The sequence below is a fragment of the Saccopteryx leptura genome, chromosome 2, assembly GCF_036850995.1.
Source record: "Saccopteryx leptura isolate mSacLep1 chromosome 2, mSacLep1_pri_phased_curated, whole genome shotgun sequence".
Taxonomy (NCBI): Eukaryota; Metazoa; Chordata; class Mammalia; order Chiroptera; family Emballonuridae; genus Saccopteryx; species Saccopteryx leptura.
Window position 1 is genome coordinate 319,386,658 of NC_089504.1, and position 21,908 is coordinate 319,408,565.

At 50.9% G+C, this 21,908-nt stretch overlaps 1 protein-coding gene across 2 annotated transcripts; it reads right to left on the reverse strand.

The window, feature by feature from the left end:
- Positions 1-1,500: 1,500 nt before the first annotated feature.
- ZNF746 (zinc finger protein 746) lies at positions 1,501-20,764 on the reverse strand. 2 transcript variants are annotated; one of them, XM_066362970.1, is made up of 7 exons: positions 20,471-20,764; positions 17,282-17,581; positions 17,074-17,155; positions 16,054-16,167; positions 7,754-7,945; positions 7,133-7,258; positions 1,501-5,693 (listed from the first exon to the last, which is right to left on the reverse strand). In XM_066362970.1, the coding sequence occupies exons 1-7, from the start codon at positions 20,492-20,494 to the stop codon at positions 4,642-4,644; spliced, it is 1,890 nt and encodes a 629-aa protein (XP_066219067.1). In that variant the 5' UTR covers positions 20,495-20,764; the 3' UTR covers positions 1,501-4,641. The 2 variants fall into 2 exon arrangements, with proteins under 2 accessions (XP_066219067.1, XP_066219068.1); XM_066362971.1 differs by having other exon boundaries at positions 1,501-5,696; positions 20,471-20,761.
- Positions 20,765-21,908: the final 1,144 nt, after the last annotated feature.

The window sequence follows — 21,908 nt, forward strand, 5'->3', positions numbered from 1 at the left end:
GTGATTTTATTTGCCACACTTTTTACCATGCTGCTTCTTTCACCAGTTAGTTTAAATTTTTTTTTGATTGATTGATTTTAGAGAGAGGAGAGAGAAAGGCGAGGAGGGGGAGTGAGAAGCATCAACTCCTAGTTGCTTCTCATATGTGCCTTGACCCAGCAAGCCCAGGGTTTCAAATCAGCAACCCCAGCATTCCAGGTCAAAGCTCTATCCACTGCACCACCACAGGTCATGCCCTGTTCGTTTTATACCTTATGAAACTATTTATGTTCTGTTCTGGAAGATTTTTACACGACTTCAGCTTCTTGGATTTTTGATCCTGCTCTTTGTTGTGTTCTCACTAATGGTGGACTATTTCCTTGTGGGTTTAGCAGTTTCTGATTGTGAGCTTATATTGAGCCAGGCTTGTGGTCTGGATTGTGGAAGAGTCCCTCCTGTTTCTGAGTTACCTTCAGCCAGAAACCTCAAGTGCTACCATTGGCCCAAATTCAATTTATGTCCATTTATCAGCCCTGTGGGTAATGTAAATTTGAATCCTAACCTCCTCGAGGCTATAGTTGTGGTTTGGGATTGTCAAGGAAGATACTGCACCATCCACTGCCATCCTCCAGAGCCTAGCCTGAGACAGGTAGGCTTTTTTCCATTCTGGTAGCCATGGAGTTATACCACTTGGAGCTAGCTCTATTTAAGAACTTAAGCTCCAAGGAGTCAAGTGACAGTTCCAGTTATTAATGCCTTCAGGAAATACCTTGGCTTTCAAGTAATGGCCATGCTTTTCTTGAATGGGTGGGGTTCCAGGACCTGGTTGTTTCTACCCAGCACAAGACTCCTCTAATAGGCAATATTTGCTCTAGAACCGTGTCCAATTGGCTGAAACTGCCCGACCTTCTCATGTTCTGTTCCCGCTGCCCATACCTGTTCCCTCTCCTTTCCTTTCACAGATGTTGGATCTGCATCCTGGTCTGAGACTTCACCTGCAAAACCCCACTTCCTCCTCCTCCTCCCTTTCAAAGGCATTGGTCCCCAGTAAACGTCTCGGGCTTCTGCACCAGCATCTAGTTCTGAAGGAGACATCTTTTGGTGTTGGGTTGCACTTTTACTGAACTGTGTGTATTCTGAAGATGGAGCCTTCAAGGGGCTTCACCTGGAGGTGTCAGCTCTAACTTCTAACCTTCATGGGCCCAAGGCTGGGCGCCTCTTCCTTAGCCCCAGCAGGGGCAGCGTCTGCTCAAAGGCTTGCCGTGGGCATTCAGTATTGTCTTCATTTTTGGCACACGAGGGTTCCCGTCTTCTTTTCTATTCTTTCTGCCCTAGCTCTATACTTATGTTTATTATATCCCATTTGAAATTTCCAGATGTTTCTATCAGAAGTATGTCCAGGGTATACAATCCACAAGATGTACATTTTTTAAATTTTTGAAAAAAAAATTTTAAAGACAAATTATTTAATTGTATATATTTAATGTCTAAATTGTGCTTTTAATATTTTTAAATACTCATATATAAATTATACAATACTCGGGTTGAAAGAAATTTGACAATTATGCCAGATCAGGAACTTCATTTTATAGCTTTGAGGGAATAAAGACTTCCTGTGGTCTGAGTCAGTTGCCTCCTTTTATACATATACCTCTATACACATTCCCAGAAACATGTTATATATACAAAGTTGGAGGGGGATCCAACAAAATGACAAGGGTCTGAGCAATGGTCATGGGAAACGTGGGAGGCGGCAGTTTTACCTGCAGAGACTGGGTGCAGGTGGGTGACACTAAGCCATGCCCTGAGGGGTATACCAGGTGTCTGGGGATGAAGGGATGTGACACTGTGTGCAGCAGGAACATGTGTAGAGACATGGGACAGCACAGCACTCAGGGAAGGGCAGGCACTTCCATTCACCTGGAGGAGGGTGAGATGCAGGAGCAGCTGGAGGTGAGGACCAGGAAGGAGCCCGACCTCACAAGGGTACAATGTCCTGTGCTAACGTGCAGTTTCCTCTGCAAATTGAAAGGGGACAAGGAGACAAGGAGACATTCTCCCCAGGAGTCTCCAGAGGACCCAGCCAGGGCAACACCTTGGTCTTAGCTCCATGAGACTCATTCTGGCCTCCAGAATGGTAGGAGAAATCTGTGTTGGCTTAAGCTACAAGGTTTGTGATAACCTGTCACAGCTTCAATAGAAAACTAACATAGGAAGGGACCCCTGTGCTTTGGCCTAAGCGGGACACTTCAGAGCAGGGTTCCCAGAAGCTTGGCAGCAGTGTTCGGTACCCCTCTTCTGGTCAGAAACTGAACCCTCCCCTCCCATGTTCTCTGTCTTGGAGAGTGCAGCTGAACCTGAAGCTCCCAAGCTGTCCATTTAGTGAACCACTACATGGTAGAGATTTCTGGCATGAAAAGGGTCCTGCACGCAGGGCACACGGGTGAGAGGAAGTGAGAGAAGGCACGAGGACTAGGAAGAGGGTGATGGTGATAGAGACAAAAATGTGGTAACTCTTTGTTAACTCTGGTTGGTGAGAATGTGGGTATCAGCCCGGGTCTAATGCCACGGGGTGGACTTCACTCCAACATTTGTGGGCATTACCCGACCTTTCCTCGCCATGGCCCAGCCAGAAGATGCAAAGAGAAAACACCCTGTACCCGCTTTGCTTTGATGTGCTGCACTTTTATCCTGACCTTCCTCGCCTCGTGTGCATCATATCAAATTACGCAAGACTGAATTACATAAACCATGATTATCTGAAGCAGAGCATGAGAAGTGTTTTGGTTTCCCCTCCAAATGTCAGTTTACCTCCACTGAGCCAAACTTCTCTGGAATCTTCCCCTCCTAGCTTTTAGGGACTGATGCCTCCCTGGGTCCAAGGTGACCAAGTGTCTAGGGAGGATCCTGAAAGCTGACCACACAGTCTTGGGGTGAGCAGCGCCAGAGAGGCATCAGCACCAGAGATGAAGATGTAAGAACAGAATCCACCAAACCGCCTCGGTGCGGGTTAGATTTTATTTTAATGGGGCATTTCCTCTTCATTTGTTTTTCAAAATATCAGTTATATCAATTAGAGGTGTAAACAGGTACAAAATATACAGTACATAGAAACAATTTTCTCAACTATTCTATTGCCTAACAAAAAGTACATATGGGGGGAGGGGAGCTCAGTGAACAGCAGCCCTGGCCTCTCCTCTGCAGGGGGAACAAGTCACCCGTTTTGGATAAGGGACCCAGGGGCAGCTTCAACAAAACAGGAATGGTTACTTGTGTGGCCGGGACAGCACTGCAGCAGAATCAAGAAGCTGGGGCCCAACGGGTCTGATGCCACCGTTAGGGTGTCAGCAGAGGAGCAAACCTCACCTGCACTCGGCCGTCCAGACCTGCTGGGAGCTGGGACCTGCTGGGAGCGCACACCAGGGAGGCCTGGGTCCACTAAAGCCCAGGGCCTGACACCTTTGCTCATGCGCATGCAGGACACATCTTCTAAGAGGGCAAAAATGACAAGCTTTCTTTCCCCAAACTGAGGTTCTGGGAGGATAAGCTGTGTCTAACCTGAGGCTCTTCCCAACTGCTACACTCAACAGCCCAGGCAGGGCCAGGCTGGGATGTGTCCCCTTTGAGTAATTTATTTCCTCATCTCTAACATGGAAGAAGACCTGCCCTGCATGTTTCACAAGGTCACAGTAACAATCAAATGAGATGTGATGTGCAAGCGTTCGGACGATGAAAACACGCTACACAAAGAGGACACAGGAGCATCTTGCTGGAGTGGAAGGCAGCCCAGGGGGGTCAGCGGGCCAGGACTTGTTCCTGGCTCTGCAGGTACCTAGATGGTGACAGTGCCCACTACCCCTGCCTGCTCACCTCTGCAGCCCTGACCCTGTGTTTCCAGACAACCCTCTTTTCTGAGGCCCTGGAGTCACACCATAGGGCGATACTGTCAAGCCCCCTTCTGACGGGGTGGCCAGTGGCCTGAAAGGGAAACACAAGGAGGGCTGCGCTGCTGACCCTCAGATGGAGAGGCAAGCTGGCAATGGTGCTGGCTGCTCCGGGGCAAGTCCTTGTCCCTGTGGAGATGGGGTAGGGGTTCCACAGCACCAGGCGGGCCTCAGTTCCCCGGAGGCTTGCAGCCCTAGGCCAGAACAGCCCAGCCTTGGGTATAGCAGGGCCTCAACGCCCCCAGGACCCTGTGCGAGACCACCTCATGCCTAGATATCACTGGGGACAGGGGCGGCCATGGTCCCTCCTCAGTGTCCCCAGCCCCACCAACCTTCCAGCACACTCACCTTCAGACTTGGGAAGAACACAGCCCACATAAACACACGCTCTGGAAACCAAAGGTACACTAGAAACTTTAAACTGGTACCTACGACTATTTTCCAGCTTCTTCAAGAATTAAAAAAAAAAAAAGCTTCGTAATTAAATTACTTAAAATTCTATGGTGCTCAGTTTTACAATCGGGGAATTCTGTTTAGAGGTGGGAGCCGTGCTGACATTTTTCTCTCCTTCCAGTGATGGGTTCAGCAACTTGGGGGTTTGGTCTCCCAGTCTCCGCCCCGCCCCTGCCACCACCCGATGTCTGGAAACTGGACTGTCTGCACTGGCAGCCCGCAGGGGTCGGAGGGCAGAGGCAGACCCGGCCATCCTGGGGCGCCTTCACAGGTCCCCGCCATCGGTGGGCCCCAGGACACTCAGGCCACAAGTCCAGTCGGTCACAAGGTCTGTGGAGGCCAAGGGTCCTTTGGAGGCAGGGGTTTTGAAGGGGTCTGGGGGCCCGGCTGGGAGGGGAGGCAGAGGCTGACCGCGGGCTGGGCCCTTGGCCCCTGCTGCATGGTTGCGCTGGTGCTTGCGGAGGTGGTCCTTGCGGATGAAGCTCTTGCCACAGACAGTGCAGGTGAAGGGCCGCACGCCCGTGTGGGTTCGATAGTGGTCGATGAGCTTGGAGCGCTCGGTGAAGCGCTTCTCGCACTCGGTGCAGGGGAAGGGCCGCTCCCCCGTGTGCAGCATGCGGTGCCGGATGAGGTGGGCCGGCCGCGTGAAGCAGCGCCCGCACTCCCCGCACCGCAGGGCACTGCCGTCCCGAGAGGTCCCTGCAGCCCCCGCTGCCCCATCCGGCAACCCGCAGCTGCGCTGGTGCGCACTGAGGCTCACCTGTAGCTGGAAGCTCTTCCCGCAAGTGGCACAAGTGAAGGGGCGTGCCCCTGGGGGCGCGGCCGGGTGCTTCTTCAGGCCTGGCTTATGGCCGAAGCCTTTGGTCCGGCCAGGGTATTTACAGGGATCACTAAAGGGTCTCGGGGCCTGGCCTGGGTCCAGCACCACCTCTCCGTTGTCAGGGGATGAGTAGGGCAGCCCCTCCGGCCCAGTCCTCGGGTTCAGGCCCACAGGAGGTTTACACCTGAAATTCCAGCCCCACCGGACCCCGCCAAGGAGCCAGTCCCCTGGCGGGGTCTCGTCCTGGGTCACCGCAGGGCTGGGCTCCCCCATGTCCCGCTCCGGCCGGGCGGGCTCCCTGAGCCCCAGCACAGGGTCCTGGCTGGGGAAGGAGCTGGCCTGGCTCTCCCAGGCGCCTTCCTGCACAGGACTAGGGAAAAACCTAGCGGCTTGGCCTGGTCCGAAAAGGGTCCCGTGGGCCTCTAGGTCAGTAGGGTGCACTGGTGTGGCCACCACCTCCTCTTCCTGGACTTCAGTTTTTATCACAATTTTTACATCTGCTGAGAAAGACAGAAAGACTAGCTATCATTCTGTCCCCTTGCCCGCTTAGAGCGAAGACCTGACACGTCCACCCGGACACTGGGTAGCTCCTCAGCCCCTTTAACAACGCTGGGCCCTGGTCTCCAAGCTGCAGGGCCAGCTCAGCAGGGCACTCCCGGGTGATCATGCCGCTGCTTCAAACCCTATGTGAGGACTCTTGTTCTAGAACTACCCCCACAAGTAAAACCACCATCGCATCTGCTCATTTCTACTTTTGGCTGTTAAGGTTAATCAAGAATTTATCTTGAGGAAGGAACTCTGACCACCAGGGGCAATGTACCTGAGGGGCAAAGGCACTGGGCTGGGGCTCAGGTGGCACTGAATGCACCCACAGACCAGCTGTGGACTGCGGGATAACTTCTTAACCAACAGCACCTCTGTGACCACCCTGGTCACAGGGCTGTGTGAAGATTACACCAGATACCGTATCTGATGCACCTTGCACGCTATTTGGCACGCAGCAAGCATCCAGTTCATGTGGCTAGCTCGCTGATGATAAAAATATCAGTCAAACAAGCCCTGGCTGGTTGGCTCAGTGGTAGAGCATTGGCTTGGTGTGTAAAAGTCCCAGGTTTGATTTCTGGCCAGGGAATACAGGAGAAGTGCCTGTCTGTTTCTCCACCTTTCCCCCTCTCCTTTCTTTCTCTCTCTTTCTTCCCCTCTCACAGCCAAGGCTCCACTGGAGCAAAGTTGGCCCAGGCGCTAGAATGGCTCCAGTTGCAATGGAGCAACAGCCCAGATGGGCAGAGCATCACCCCCTAGTGGGTGTGCTGGGTGGACCCGGTCAGGTGCATGCGGGAGTTTGTCTCTCTGCCTCCCTGCTTCTCACTTCAGAAAAATGTGACTTTATGTTAAGTGTACTTGAATTTCACCTGTTGAAGGTTTGTTTTTTTTTATCAGGGTTCCAGGCTTTCAGCACATTTTTGGAGTGCTAAGATAGAACAGAAATTATTAAAGTAACAGATGATGGGCCTTCAAAACAGAAGTCAATAGAAAAGTAACATATAAAATTTGGAAGCTTCCTTCCCGTTTCTGGCCTTTGGACATGTATCTCTGGCAGTGCTAATATCTAAGAAGCACTTCTGGCCAGGCTTGGTTGTTTCCATGCCAGAGAGGAGGCAGGTTCGGAGAATATCCTCTCAAGGGACCGATTTATGAGGACTGACTGGCTAACATGAGAAAAGAACAGTCAGAAATGTGGCCATGCTCGAGGAAGGCTGTCCGAGACTAAGCATCTGGACGGGGATAAGAGACAGACTGTAGAGTCCTAACATCACAGACACCTGAATGCCCGCAGGCTGGAAGGCCAGGGCAGTCCAGCAATTAGAACGAGGCCTGGGCTGAGGCTGCCTCCAGGGTACATGGGACCCTTTTCCGCCCTCTCTGCCACCCATACCTTCTGTGGAGGCTGCTGTGTTGAGCTTCAGGGTCCCGTCTGAGCATGCGGAAGACGGGTGGTGGGGAGGGAGGTCTGCCTGCCAGGACGTGGGGGGAATAGTGGTTGAGAAGTTGGAGTGGACGCCTGCAATGAAGAGAGCAGAGCCTGTGGGTTAGAGAACACAGCCCCACGGGACAGGAAGAGTGGCCAGACTGAGACCCCACCCTGGGCTTTCTGCACAAATATAAAGACCCCACCACTCCTGAACTCAGCTTTCTTTTGCTCCCCCTTGGAGGCAAGAGGAGGCTCCAACAGTGCTGGCTTATTTCATACAGCCTCTCCTTAATATGAGGCAACTGATGATTTAAATGCCCAATGCTGGGGACAGGAACAGAAGTGCGGCTAACCAAGGTGAGCAGAGAAATTACCAGGACAAGAGCATCATGAAACCCAGAGGGGCACATAGGTTCCCTTTGGCGCAGATCCCATCTTAAGGTGGGGAAACTTCTAAGCTAGTCGCGCCAGATGCTCGGGGGGGCCTGTAGCTCCCACACTGCAGGCTCCCAGGAACTTTCCTCATGGCCTGCCCCGGTCCCTGCCTCGCACTCCTGGTACCCGCTCCCCACCCGAGCTGCTCACCAGAAGCAGCATCTGTAGAGACGTCTCCTGATCCGGAATCCAGCTGGCTGAGACCCCAGGGTTCCTCCCCGATGTCTGGCTGTCCGGCTGCCCATGCCTCGACGCCCAGGGTCTGCTGCTCCTGCAGCTGGAGCTCACCCTCCTGCTTGATCTGCATTAAGAGGTCAGGGGCAGGAACCGGGGGTCCCGAGCCTAAGGAAGGGAGAGTGTGTGAGTACAGAGCATCAGGGACCTTTGGCCTCGGGGTGGGGACACACAGCCAGCCGAGGAAATGGACCTCACAAAGGCCACACAGCAAGAGCCTGGTAGGAAGGGAAAGCAAGGTCAAACAGGGTCTGCAGGGCCCCAGGGAAAAGCATGGCACTGTGCACACAGCACTGAGCTCGTGGGAGGACCAAGCTGCCCTCGGGAGGGTCTTGCTCTCACTTAAACACACGCACATATTTAAGCAGGCATACAAGATTCTCAACATGAGAGTCAAAGAGAAAACACCAAGTCAAATTAAGAGTTCAAGTGACCCTGGAAATTGTTGGGACAAGATACCCCTTAGGGGCCGAGGCTTGGGTGTCCAAGCAAGGCGGGAGCAGAGCTGAACTAACTGCCTGCGTGTAGCCAGGACCCATAAGGTTCTGTCCCAGCTGTGAGATGGGGACTAGGAAAACTCCATCTGAGGGGCCTGTCAGGAAGGTGCCCTCTTTGTCCAGGCCATGGGTGGGAAAGCCACCCATAGAAATCAGAATCCATGCCCACACTGAATTTGTGCTACCCACGCAGTAGAGGCCTTAACCTGAGAAATTCACAGAAAGCTTGACTGTGAACTACGGCAACCCAGAAGGCCCAGCACAGGTAGAGGCAAACCTGATCCACAAGGGCCCTTACTAAAAAAAGTAAACTTACAAACCAGAAGAGAAACAAAGACTCAGGAATTCTAAACAAAATAATTAGTACTAAATGCAGCAATGTAGGTAAAGGGTCTTAGCAAAGGAAGGTTTATTCCACAATTGCAAGGTTGGTTCAACATTAGAACATAACAAAAGGTAGAGCATAGGCCTGGTGTGTGGAAGTCCTGAATCGGATTCCCAGTCAGGGCACACAGGAGAAGTGACCATCTGTTTCTCTACCTCTCCCCCTTCTCTCTCTCTTTCCATCCTGCAGCCATGGCTCCAAAGGCTAGAGCAAAGCTGGCCCCCCAGGGCATTGATGATGGCTCCAGAGGTGCTAAAATAGCTTGGCTGCTGAGCAGCAGAGCAGCAGCCTCAAATGGGTGGAGCATCACCCCCTAGTGGGGTTGCGGGGTGGATCCTGGTCAAGGTACATGAAGTAGTCTGTCTCTGCCTCCCTGTCTCTCACTTCATAAAAAAACAAAACAAAACAAACAAACAAAAAAACCTAAAACCATAACATAATTTACCATACTAGCAGGATTAAGGAGAAAAATTATACCATATTCTCAAGAAGTATCCAAAGAGCATTCTAAAATAATTCAACAGCTATTCCTTAGAAATATTTAGTCAACTAGAACTATAGAAAATTTCTTTAACTTGATAAAGGGCACTGATAAAACCTTTAGCATATATTATATTCCATGTAAAAATTTAAAAAGCATTCTCTTTAAAATCATGAATTAATAGGATACTTGTTATCATCACTTCTATTTAAGGATTTTCTGGGAGTCCTTAGCCAGCACAAGAAAACAAAAGAAAAATAAACCATAAAAATTTGAAAAGAAACAAAAAAGGCTTATGACTCATAGATGATATATCCTTTTGGAAATTTGAGAAGCATCAGTTATTAGAAAAGTTATTAACATCAATGAGAATTTTAGCAAAATTCCTAGAAAGAAATATCAATAAGTGGAAGAAAATTGCATTTTTGTGCACTACTCGGGTTTTAAGGGAGCCCATCAATTACTATTATTTTTGTCATACATCTTCTTTTTCTTTTTTTATTGAATTTATTGGGGTGATACTGGTTAATGCAATTATATAGGTTTCAGGTGTACAAGTCTAAAAGCCATCATCTGTACACTGTATTATATTCACCACCCGATGCCAAGTCTCCTTCCATCACCATTTATCCCCCCTTACTCTTTTCTACACCCCCCCACCCCGTCACAGATTTTAAGAGATGTAAAACAAAAAAAAGGAAGGCAGGTGAGGGTAAACTATGTTTATTACTGATAATTGAGAGCATCAGCTTTTATCTGTGGGCGAAAAGTGGTTCCCATACTGACCCTGATATCAGGAAGTCACCCACTGGACCATGGTCAGGAAGGCTGTCCCCAGCAGAGCAGCAGAGACCGCCTGTCCCCGAGGGGTGGCCAGCTGCCCCAGGGAAAAAGGATGGCAGGACTGGACTTGTCCAACCCTTGCTCCCAAACTCCCTGATGAGGAACCTAGGACTATGTCCAACAAGGAAATGTACGGGACCTTTTAGGAGCAAATTATAAAATTTCATTGAGGCATTACAGATGAGCTAAACGGAGTGACTTACAATATTCACAGACAAGAAGCCTCATTAGAGTAAAGGGGCCAATTCAACCCAAAATGATTAATAGAATGAATGCAATTCCAACCACAATCCCACCTGGATTCTCATGGAACTTAAGGTCATTTACCAAAGTTGACCTGAAAGAGCACAGGGAAATACCCAAGGGGCTCGTGAGAGAGAAGCAGGGTCCCGAACCCCCCATGGCCACAGAAATCCATTCCAGATGGATTCACAATTTGAACACGAAAGGCAAACTTTTAGTAGAAAATATGAGATGGTGTATTATCACCTTGAGTTGAGGGGAAATTTCTTAATTTTTATGATCTAGGATGGAGAAACCATGAAGGTAAAAACCAGTAAACCCGAGTATATTAAAATTAAAAGCTTCCATTCTTAAAGACATACCATAAATGAAGAAATCAGCCAGTCACACACCCAACAAAAAGACTAATTTTCAGAATATACAGAGAACTCGTAAAAATCTGCAAGTCAAGAGAAGACAACTGAAAAGAAAAATGGAAAAAAGATAAAACAGGTACTTCTTGGAAGAGAAGTGGCACATAAACAGGATATAATGTTCAATCTCATTGATCAGGAGAAATGAACGTTTTAAATTACAATTTTATAAAGTATTACTCCCACCCGATGGGGAGGAGTGGAAATGTAAGGGATTTACAGCGCAGGTGAGGAAGAGGTGGGCAGGGCTGCTCGCCCTGCAGTTGCGCACTGAGCATATCCCCCCCCCCCCCCCACCACCGCAGAGAGCATGTGGAAGTTACCTGGAAAAGTCGGGCATGCGTGCTTCCTACGACCCAGCACTTTCACTCCCGGGTCTATACTTAAAGAAACTTGTACACATGCATAACAATTTTCACAAAAGCATTGCTCTTAAAAGAAAAAAAGTTAGAAATAATACAAATGTCCATCAAAAACAGGAATAATGCATTGTGTTACATCCGTAAAAATATAAAAACTTAACATGGCGAAGGTTGGGACAATGGATGAACTATGCTGCACTACATCAACATGGAGGAGTTTCAAAAACATAATGTTAAGTGAGAAAAGCAAGTTAGAGAAGAATATATATGATATGATCTTATTCACACACATATATATATAGTTCAGAATCAGTCACAACTAAACGTTATTCAGCAATACATACATAGAAAAGCAAGAGATGGATCATATCTGTTTCTAAATTTCTTGTGTATCTGTAAGAGGAAAGGAGGAGCATGGGGCCAGGGAGGGACCATGGGGTCTTGGAAAGGGTCTGTGATCTATTTCTTATGCTGGGGTGTTGTGAATATGGGCTTTTACTGTCTTTCTCTAAACTTTACCTGAATTTTGTTCTGTAGGTGATTTTGTTTGTTATATGCAGTACATATATATTTTTAAAAAATCCAGTTGATCCAATGTGACACTTGTTCACAAAAACTTTAACAGTGGAAGGAAACCTGTTTAAGTTAAGAGAATCTTCAGTTTATGTGGGTTTTTTAAAAAAGATTTTATTTATTGATATTAGAGAGAGGAGAGAGGGAGAGAGAGAGAGAGAGAGAGAGAGAGAGAGAGAGAAAGAGAAGGCACCAACTCATAGCAGTTGCCTCTTATATGTGCCTTGACTGGGCAAGCCCAGGGTTTTGAACCAGCGACCTCAGTGTTCCAGGTTGACACTTTATTCACTGCGCTGCCACAGGTCAGGCTATTCAAAAGTCTACGGCAAAAATTATCCTTACTGTTGAAACTCTAGAAGCACCCACAAGCAAAGATGCCTGCTACCACCACCTCTGTTCGATGAGGTCTTAGCCAAACTGCTAAACAAGAAAAATAAAGTTATAAACATTTAAAAAGGGTTATCTGTGGAGGGTACCATTGTCCACATAAAAAAATCCAAGGAGGCCCTGGCCAGTTGGCTCAGTGGTAGAGCGTTGGCCTGGTGTGCGGAAGTCCCGGGTTCGATTCCTGGCCAGGGCACACAGGAGAGGCGCCCATCTGCTTCTCCACCCCCCCCTCCTTCCTCTCTGTCTCTCTCTTCCCCTCCCACAGCCGAGGCTCCATTGGAGCAAAAGATGGCCCAGGCGCTGGGGATGGCTCCTTGGCCTCTGCCCCAGGCGACAGAGCGATGCCCCGGATGGGGAGAGCATCGCCCCCTGGTGGGCGTGCCGGGTGGATCCCGGTTTGGCGCATGCGGGAGTCTGTCTGACTGCCTCCCCGTTTCCAGCTTCAGAAAAATACAAAAAAAAAAAAAAAAAAAATCCAAGAGAATCTAAATAGACAAGTCATTAGACCTTATAGCAGAGTTAAGCAAAATTGCTCTTTCATTAAACAAAGCCAACAGCAGAGCCATTCACCTGCAATAAATATTTAAAATATATCATTGATTTAAAAATGCCATTCACAATACAAATAACAACTCTCAGGAGAAAACTAAAAACTTATGAAAGCACACACGGAAGCCTTCAGGAGATAAGTCTTCCCATGGAGAGAGGGGCTCAGTGTTGGAATGAGGGTAATTCTCCAGAAACAAAATTATAAAGTGCAATTCCTAACAAAATTCCTACAGGATTTTCTAAGAACTTGACATGAAGGTTCTGAAATTCATATAGAACAAAGGTCCAAGAAGAGCCATGAAAAGTTTTGAAAAGCGAGTAGGGAAGGCTTGCTCTGCTAGAATCAATGCTTCCCAGGAAGCTCAAATGGTCCAAGTGGGTGCAGAGGTGGGCAGAGACCAAGAAACAGAAGACAGAGCCCAGAAACCACCCATGCCTCTGTGGACACCTGGTACATGATGGGGCTGGCATCACAAATCATTGCAGAAAAGACAGAATATTCAGCAAACTTGACTGGAAAATCAGACATCCTTGTGGGGGGAGGGGTTAATTCTCCCCTGCAATCTACACAAATATTAATTCTAGATGGATTGGAGATTTAAATAAGAAAGGCAAAACTTTAGAAGTTTTATTAGAAAATACTAGAGGATGTCCTTCTGAGCTGAGTTGAGGCAGGGAAGGTCATCTTAAGACACAAAAGCACAACTCATAAAAGAAAAGACTGATATGCTGACTCTGCCCAAAACGAAAACTTCTGCACGAGAACTTTACGGTGAAAAGACAGACCGCAGACTGGGACATGGTACTTGCAATGCAGAGAAAGGGTTCAGGTCTGGGACCTAGAGAAAGAAGTCCTCAATCAATAAGAAAAAGAAAACAACAGTAGAAAAACAGAAAAAGACATGTCATTGCAGGAGAAACCAAATAAACCTATGAAGACAATGCTCAATTTTTAATCCAAACTAAAACAGGATATGATTTCACTTCCATGGGGTTGGCAAACATCTAATTCTGAAAAGTGGGCAGAGGTGTAAAAAAACCAGGTACTCCCTAAGTGCTCGGCAGCAATACAAGCTCGTGTGCCCACGGGAGAGCAACATGGCCATGGCAGAGGTAGAGGATTCCAGCTCTGGGTCTATTCCCCACGGAGACACAAAGAGGGGTGTTCAAGGATGTTCACTGCAGCACTGTGTGTGAGACAGAGAGCTCAGAGGAGGGGTGGATGACAAACGGTAAGATAGCTTCTTTTGGAACATGAAGCATCTGCAAAAAGGATTGAATTTCATCTACGCAATTGACAAGAGATAAACCTGAAACACAGGACATTGAGTGACAAAGACGACATCTATGTAATTTTTCAAAACACAGAATTAATTAATGTCTTCAATATAAAAGCTATTCTAAACTTATGGGCCACAAAAACAGATGGTGGGTGACTAGGCCTGTGGGCCACAGCTGGCCGACCTCTGGGCTACTCCTGAGTGGACTAAGGGGACACCTGACTGCAGGGGAGGAACATGAGCACGTGCGGCCGCTGGGGAGCCAGGGCAGAACAGCAGACAGGTTTAACCAGGATTATGGTTTTGCCGGGTGAACACAATGAACAAGAGGGGCGAGGGACTTGAGGGTGTGTGCAAGGGTGATGACGGTGGCCCAGAACCACACGGGGCCACGAGGGAAATGCGGCCAAGCCGGGCAGTGAAAAGCAGCAGGCTCAGGGGCTTGCGGGAGCCGAGGATGGGGGAGCTGCTAAACTCGGGGCACAAGGGTGGCGGTCCTCCAGAACAGCAGGATGGGGAGGGTGCGCTGGATCAAGGGGATGAAAGGGGTACGCCCGTCGCCAACATTCAGGGGGATGACCACGGGGTGGGAGGCAGAGAGGGAGAGGAGGCAAAGGAACAGAGAGGCAGGGTGCTCAGAGGCCTGCCATTGCCCAGGGTGACAGCAGGCTCAGAGGTGAGAGCGAGGGTGGTCTGCAGGAGGCTGTACGGAGGGCAGCATGGGATTCATGGATTGGGTTTCTAGGGAGGTGGGAGGCTGGCAGAGAGATGTGAGGAAGGAGAGGGCTGCAGGAAACGCAGTGTCCCCAGGGGATCCAGTCTCATCTGAGCAAGAATGGCGACAGGGACACTGAGGACAAGCCCGAGGGCTGGGGGGTATTCATGAGGCCTGAGTTCCACAAAGCGTGGTCTGACAGGGGCTGCACCGAGCCCAGAGGGGGTAAGGGAGAGAGTGGTCCAGATTCCTGGGACAGGGACAACAGGGAGTAAGGCCACAAACGAATTCTTGATGTGCTCCAGGCAGGGCATAGGAAACAGGGCACAGTGGGGGTCTGGCCAGCAGCACCCCATTTCCAGGCCCCATTCACTCTTATTAATGATGGTGTGGGAACCAGAGAGGCTCACATAAGCCCACCATGCAAGCCTCTGTATCATAACCCTCTTTCTTTTTTTTTTTTTTTTTAAACATTTGTCCATCACTTTCTACTTTAAAGATTTTATTTATTCATTATAGAGAGGGGGGAGAGAGAGAGAAGGGGGGAGGAGCTGGAAGCATCAACTCCCATATGTGCCTTGACCAGGCAAGCCCAGGGTTTTGAACCGGCAACCTCAGCGTTTCCAGGTTGACGCTTTATCCACTGCACCACCACAGGTCAGGCCATAACCCTCTTTCCATCACGTTGTTCGGTAGCTGTCACTGTGCTCGGCCCATAAACTGGTGAGTGCTCTGACCACGGCAATGTGCCCGGTTCCAAACACTGTCTGCCCTCAGAAAAGTGAGTATCTGATCGCAGAAAACGGCAGACACAGAGAAACATTTCATTCACCACGAGTTGAGTTACACACAGTAAGATTCTTTAGCAACAGGTGTTTGGATGAAAAAGAAACCAGGCAGGGCTTACAGAAGAGGCGGCGGCGGGTCTCCCTGCTCAAAGGACAGACTGTCATTTACCCCACAACCCACCCAGGGCTTTGCTTTGGCCATGTGGCAGGTCTCATACGTCCACCAGCCCTTTCCTTAACTTTCAGAGATGCTGAGTGGCTCCAGGAAAATCTGACACAGTGACATCTAGTATCCCAATTCACCTTAATTCAAACTGTGGTTCTAAGCCATAGTGAAACGTGTGGTTAACAAGTGGCTAATGAGTTCATGTTCTGTGACTACTGAATTTCAGTGAGATGTGGTCCGTGGATGGAGGAGAGGCTGACTCTTCGTGAAGTTAGGGATGAGTAAGATGTTGGCTTTAATAGACTCCTGCCTTCCCTATCAATGTCCTTCCCTCACTTCCCCAGTTCAGTGCCCCTGGCTCTTTTTCCTAAAAGACTGGGTTTGCTGCCTGTTTCCACACTGGGAAGCATTCCTGAGTGTTCGCTGAATAGGGGATAGGTCATAACTCAAATATAAAACAAAACTTAGAAGGCCACACCTCTGGACTTTTACCTCTGTTTCTGGTGTCTCCTCATCCCCTACCCAGCCCCTCACCTGGACTCGGGTCCACAGGAACATCCGGAACCTTGGGGGCTGGGCGGCGCCAGCCACATGGCTCCTTCCCTTGCTCGGTCTGGGAGAGGACTTCAGGCTTGGAGATGGCATAGTCTGAGGAAAGACATAAAGGTTAGCTTTTGTCATTTGGTTCCATTCAGGGCTGGGAACAGGAAGCCTGGAAAACTAACAATGGCCAAGAAACTAAGTTCTGTGATTGGTATAGAGCAGCGTTCTCAACCCAGGCAATTTTGTCCCCAGGGAGACATTTTTGGTTGTCATGATTGAGGGCTGGAGGTCAGGGTGCTGCTGCCCCACAACACAGAATCATCTGGCCCAAAGTAAAGAAAACTCTGGTATTGTCTCCACCTTGAGAAGGGGTACGGTTCTGCAAACTGAAATAGAATGTCACACCTGCACCCGCTCCATCTCACCAAGGATACCTTAGTGCCTCAGGATCTGGGGTCACACTGAAACACCCCAAGAGGAAGTAAGCCCAGGAAGAAATGGCTCAGCCCTTCTGGGGTGTCACATAAGGAGCGGGCGGCAGCCCCAGGGTCTGGGGCAGCGAGGTGTCGAGCACTAAGGCAGTGCTGGCTGCAGGAAGCCCGGTCGGCCCACACTCCCCGCACACCCAGAGGACTGCCATGGTCAAGGCCACATAGCTCAGTAGGAGAAGGCAAAAATAAATAATCTCAGACGTGGGTGGGTTATATCCTGGATCTGAGTAGTAGGAGCCTTCTCCACGCCACATCTCAGCAGAATGGAAACAGCCGTCTCCGCCCTGGTTATGGGAGGGGCCGTCTCACCTCAGTCTGGCATCCCACGAATTTCACCAAGTGGAAGGGAGCTTTCGACTCAGTCACCCAGCACTCAGTTTTAAGAATTGGAGATAACTCTTTGCACAGTCAGAGTTTCTAGTGACTTATATATTCTTGCAATAAAACCCACTGGCGTGAAAAGAGAGGCCTGAGGACTCTCCAAATAACCCTGAACTGAGAAAGGCGTGCCAGGCCTTACCCAGGGAGACCAGCGTCTCGTAGTTGCCCCTCATCACGTGCTTGTACAGCTCCTTCTGCCACTCGTCCAGCTTGCCCCACTCCTGCTCCGAAAAACAAAGTCATGTCATCAAAGGTCACGGGCACCTGGAACCACAGGTGTCACACACGTGCACCCGCACTTACAGGCATGGCCCCTCAGGCTGTCCCATTGCAGGGGCCTGGGTTACCTTGGGGGTCTCCGCCTTGCTGCCCGGGGGCAGCCGCAGGACCCAGAAGTTCCTGTTCCTCAGCAGGTTCTCCATGTTCTCCAGCCGCCTCTGCAGCAGCCCGTACTCCTGCAGCAGGGTCCCCAGCACGGCCCACTTGCCCTCCAGCTGGTTCCCAAACTCCAAGGCCGTCTTCTCGCAGTCGGCCAGCTTCTTCTCAGCCATCCCTGTTCGGCCTTCTAGGGAGAGCAAGCGGGCAGCCTGGGATTCGATCTTCCTCTCCATTGCCTGAATGGTAGCTGCCATCGTCCAGGGAGAAATCTTCCAGAAACAAAGAGAGAAGACTGGCATCAATCATTCCACTAGTCGTGTTCTAGGAGCCCGGCTGCCCTAGGTGTTGTGGAGCTGGGCTGCGGGCGGGAGCCCCTATGTGAAAAGCGGGGATGCCCTGTGCCACATGCCAGGTGTCAGCCTAGCGATCACCTCCTCTGGGGGTCATAGACATCACCTAAGGATGGGCAGCTGCCGTCCCTCCAGGTCTCTACAGAACACTGTGCAGACCCCTGTGGCTGCGTTCACCGCCCTATAGTCACTTCCTGCACCAGCCTGTGCAACCTCAGAAGGCTGCACTGCCCCTTTGCTCAGCACTGCGCATGCCCACAGCAGGCTCTCCGTGCATTCTGCTAAACACAGTGGCTGTGCACTGCCGGGCGTTTTAGTAGAGAGACAGTAAACTGCAGATTTACTACAGCCCAACCAGCACTCCCATCATAATCACACAGGGACTGTCTACTGATGATGACCTAGCAAAAAAAACAGCTGGTTCACTGAAATGACACAAACAAGAGCATTGCTCAATTGCTTCCTTTCTTTTTTCTTTTTTTAAAGCAGCTTGTGTCTCTTTTTAATAAACACAAAAATCTAATTGCTAACTCCCCCTACCCCGGAAAATTTGATTTTGTTCCCTCCCCCATCGCCACCCTCTCCAAACTAAAAAATCACCACTATTGCAAATCTCCACCAGCCAAGAGTTAGACTTTTTTGCTATACCATGAGTCCCCTAGGCCCCTTGAGATGCTGACATTTTCCTCTCATTGTTCCTACTTCTCCTCTCGAGGGCAGAATTATGGTTTTGGACATTCCTGTGGTCACCCCAGGATCAGTGACACACCTTACAGACTGGAGAGGGAAGGTAAGACATATGTCATTATGTGAGACTTCTGCATGTTCAGCAACCACCCCGGACATGGTGCTTCCCCCAGCAGTGACTTCCCTGCCTCTGCAAAGTTCACACAGTGGCTTGAATGATCGGCAGTTGGAGACACTGAGGAAAGGGTACTTTTTGCTTTCAGTAGGGGCTGGATCACCTGCCGCACCCACACCTACATCTGAAGGTCACACCCAAGTGTCAGAGAGGGGCTCCAACCATTCATGCCTCTTCCTGGCATGCCTGAGTATCCATGGTTCCTTATAACATTCTGGAAATGAGTCCTAAACAAATGATTGGTGACTATTTGCGAAATAAAGAAGTGACCCCTAGAAACCAGGGTGGACTTACTTAGAGAAAGTCACCGAGCACTAGAACATGGGTGGGCACCCCAGAAAACAGTGACAGAAGGAAGCGTTTTAGCAGGAGCTGAAAAAACTATCAAGGATGGAGCATCAGAGAATCTGGTTGTTTGCAGGAAGTCTGGACCATATGACCTCTGACCTGAAGAAGGAAGGGCTCTGGCTGCATCTCAAAGGATAGGGAGGAGCTGGAAGGCAGACAGAGCTGCAACAGCTGGAAGTGTATGAAACCCCTGCTCTTCAGAGGCAGGTATTCTGCCCTGAGGCTGCTGGGATTGCAGTTGGGCTGGCACTGTGGGCCTGGTACCTTCTCCCTGCCCCTGGTCAGTCCCTGCCATGTGATCTCAGCCTCCAAGAGTTTGTGCTCCTTTCCACTGAAGTCCTAGTCATTCAGCCTCCAAGTATACCTGACTGCCGGCCATGAGTATTTTGTAGGAAAGGGCCTCTGAGTAAACTCCTACTTTATAAACAATGAGGCACCCAATTTTCTTACCACTTTAATAGGGCCAGGGAGTCCTGTGAAAGACCTTCACACTACCTGGTGGGAGGTGGCAACTGTCTCTGCTCAAATACAGCTCCTTACTAAACGGTGGCTGGACAATGAGGCCTGTCCCCAGAATCCTGCCAGGGAAGGAAGCCCAGGTGTTCAAACCCCTTCTACTTCTGCTGCAGCTTCCAGACCAAAGCCATCTTTTTCAGGTGCAAGGACGTTTCTCTGTTCCTTGAACAAGCTGGCACTGCCGTTTCTCTGTGTGCCCGAACCGTCCTCCGCACCTGAAATCCTAGCCTTCCCTGAGAGCTCAAATCACAGAGGCACAGGCCAGGAGGGGTGCGGATTGCTGCCATAGGCCCCTGCCCTCTCCCTTCCCTTGCCTCCCAAGCATGTTTCTACCTCCATGCAGGAAGCACGCATCTCTGCCTGTTTTGCACTATTACTGCCTGTGTACCTGCCTGCTGCCCCCAACGCCGTGTGTTCCTGAACACAGGGCGGCCGTGTCTTTTCACACACTTTCTAGCTGGTACGATCCTGGGCAAGTTAACTTCTCTAGGCCTCAGGTTTTCCTTTTGTACGATCGAGATAGCGAGTACCTACCCTCCACGCTTGCTGTGAGGACAAAATCATGCCTCACCGGGCTGGTGCGGAGCCTGTTTCTACACACGGGGGCAGCTGTCTTCCGCCCGGACCCCAGCGAGCTGGGCACGCGGTGCTGGGTGTCTGCGGAATCCAAGCCGCTTCGGACACCTCCCAGGTGCCACCAGGCCGCTGGGGGGAGCTGGGGGGTAGCGGACGCAGGGCAGAGCGGTGGGCAGAGAAAGGAGACGCGGGGAGGGTGGGGGGCGCCCCGATGAAGGGGCCCGCGGGTGGGGCGGGAGCAGGAAGCCGCGGAGGGCCGCTGGAACTCGGCGCGGGGCGGCCTCCAGGGCGGGGACGGCAGGTTCCGCCCCGCTCGGGCTCGGGCTCGGGCTCGGCCCGGATGGGGGGCCCAGCCGGCGGGCGCGTAGGCCCCGGCGGACCCCGCGCCCGGCTCGCTGCAGCCCCAGGCCCGGAGGCCCGGCGCAGCCCCCGGAGCCCCTCCCCAGGGCCTGCGGCGCCGTGTGCTGGGTCCGGGCCCCGAGTGCGCGCTTGCTAGTCGCCCTTACCGGAGCCGCGGCTGCCTCGGCCATGGCCCTGCGCTGTCCGGCCGGGCCGGCCCGGCCCGGAGGAAGTCGCTGCCGCCGTGCGGCCCCACGCAAGCCGGCCCCGGCCTCTCCGCAGGCGCCGCCTGCTCGCCGGCCGTCTCCGTCCGCCGCGCGCGCTCCTCGCTGGCCGGCCCGAGCCGCTCCGTCCAGACGCGCCGCCGCCGTCAGCGCCCGGCCGGTCCACACTGCATCCTGGGAGCCGGCGCAGGCCCGTGAGGCTTCCTGGAGGCAGCGCGGCCGCACAGCCCCACCTGCAGCCCGACAGGCGAACGGCAGGCGCCCGCCAGCCCCGCCCCGCCCCGCCCACACCGACCCCCCGGAAACGGCCGGGCGCGCGCTGAGTCACTGCCTAGACCCCACGCCGGACCTGCTGCTGGCCAGAGATCGGGCTTTGGGTCCCGTGACCCGAAGGGCTCGGTGGCCGAGAACGATCGCTCCGCTCGGGGGACCAGCCGGACAGCCCTGGTGACCGCGGCCGCTCCCCTTGATACCCCCAGGGAACTCGCCACGTCGCACCTGCAGCTTTAGATCCTGCCTGGCGATTTGCGCTTCTTACTGTGTCGTTGCTTATTTGGCAGCTGCAGCTCACGTCTACCTTTGGTTTGAAAAGGAAAAAATCCTCCTAACAATAGGAACGTAGTTCGGTAAACCTTGGAAGGCAGCCACCCAGAACTCCCTATACCCTGTTAAAAATATAAATATTTTTAATGGAATGACCAGTGGAACACAGTGCCATCATTTAAAATTATTTTGGTAAAGAACTTGGTATGGGAAGATGTTCCAATTATTATTACAGGCGGCGGTCCAGAATGATCCTATTTGTATTTTTTTAAATGAATATATGTATATAAAAATGACAAGTTTGGAGGCATACAGTCCAAGGAGTCTTCTTTAACCGTGAGACCGCGGGCCATTTTAACACATTTTCTAAATTTTTCAAATTTTAAAATTTTGTAATAACAACAATAATATTTTACACTAGTTTTGTAATAACAGGAATGGTATTTTTAAACAAGAAGGCGAGGGAAATAAATAAATTAGAAAATCTCCTACCGTGGAGCGGAGCCAGGAGCCGGCTGATATGGAGGGCCCCCCGGTGGTCACAAGGATGCATTTTCTTTCCGTTTCCTCTGCCTGGGGCTCCTTCCTGAAGAGAAACATGGCCCACGTGCTCCAGACTTAAGCGGGGTCCCGGGGTCTAGCAGCAGGGGTCTAGCAGCGGGATCTCAACATGCCCTTGTTTTCCTCAGCCTGGGCATAACCTATAGCAAGGGGGTCGCCCTGGATGCATTCTCCCCCCAGGAGTTGTGGTCTGGGCTACACTTTATTCAAACTATTTTGGGAGATCTGTTCCCTGCACCTGTGTTTACAGGGTAAGTTTACAGAGCATAAAGTAATT

Bases quoted from the DNA above. Each gene is read 5' to 3' on its own strand.
- ZNF746 (XM_066362971.1), bottom strand. From the start codon at position 20,494: ATGGCCGAGGCAGCCGCGGCTCCG. The intron at 17,582-20,470 runs GTAAGGGCGACT...TGTTTCTGGAAG, and splicing joins CCGAGGCAGCCGCGGCTCCG to ATTTCTCCCTGGACGATGGC. The intron at 7,946-16,053 runs GTGAGGGGCTGG...TCCCTTCCTTAG, and splicing joins TCCTGTGGACCCGAGTCCAG to GCTCGGGACCCCCGGTTCCT.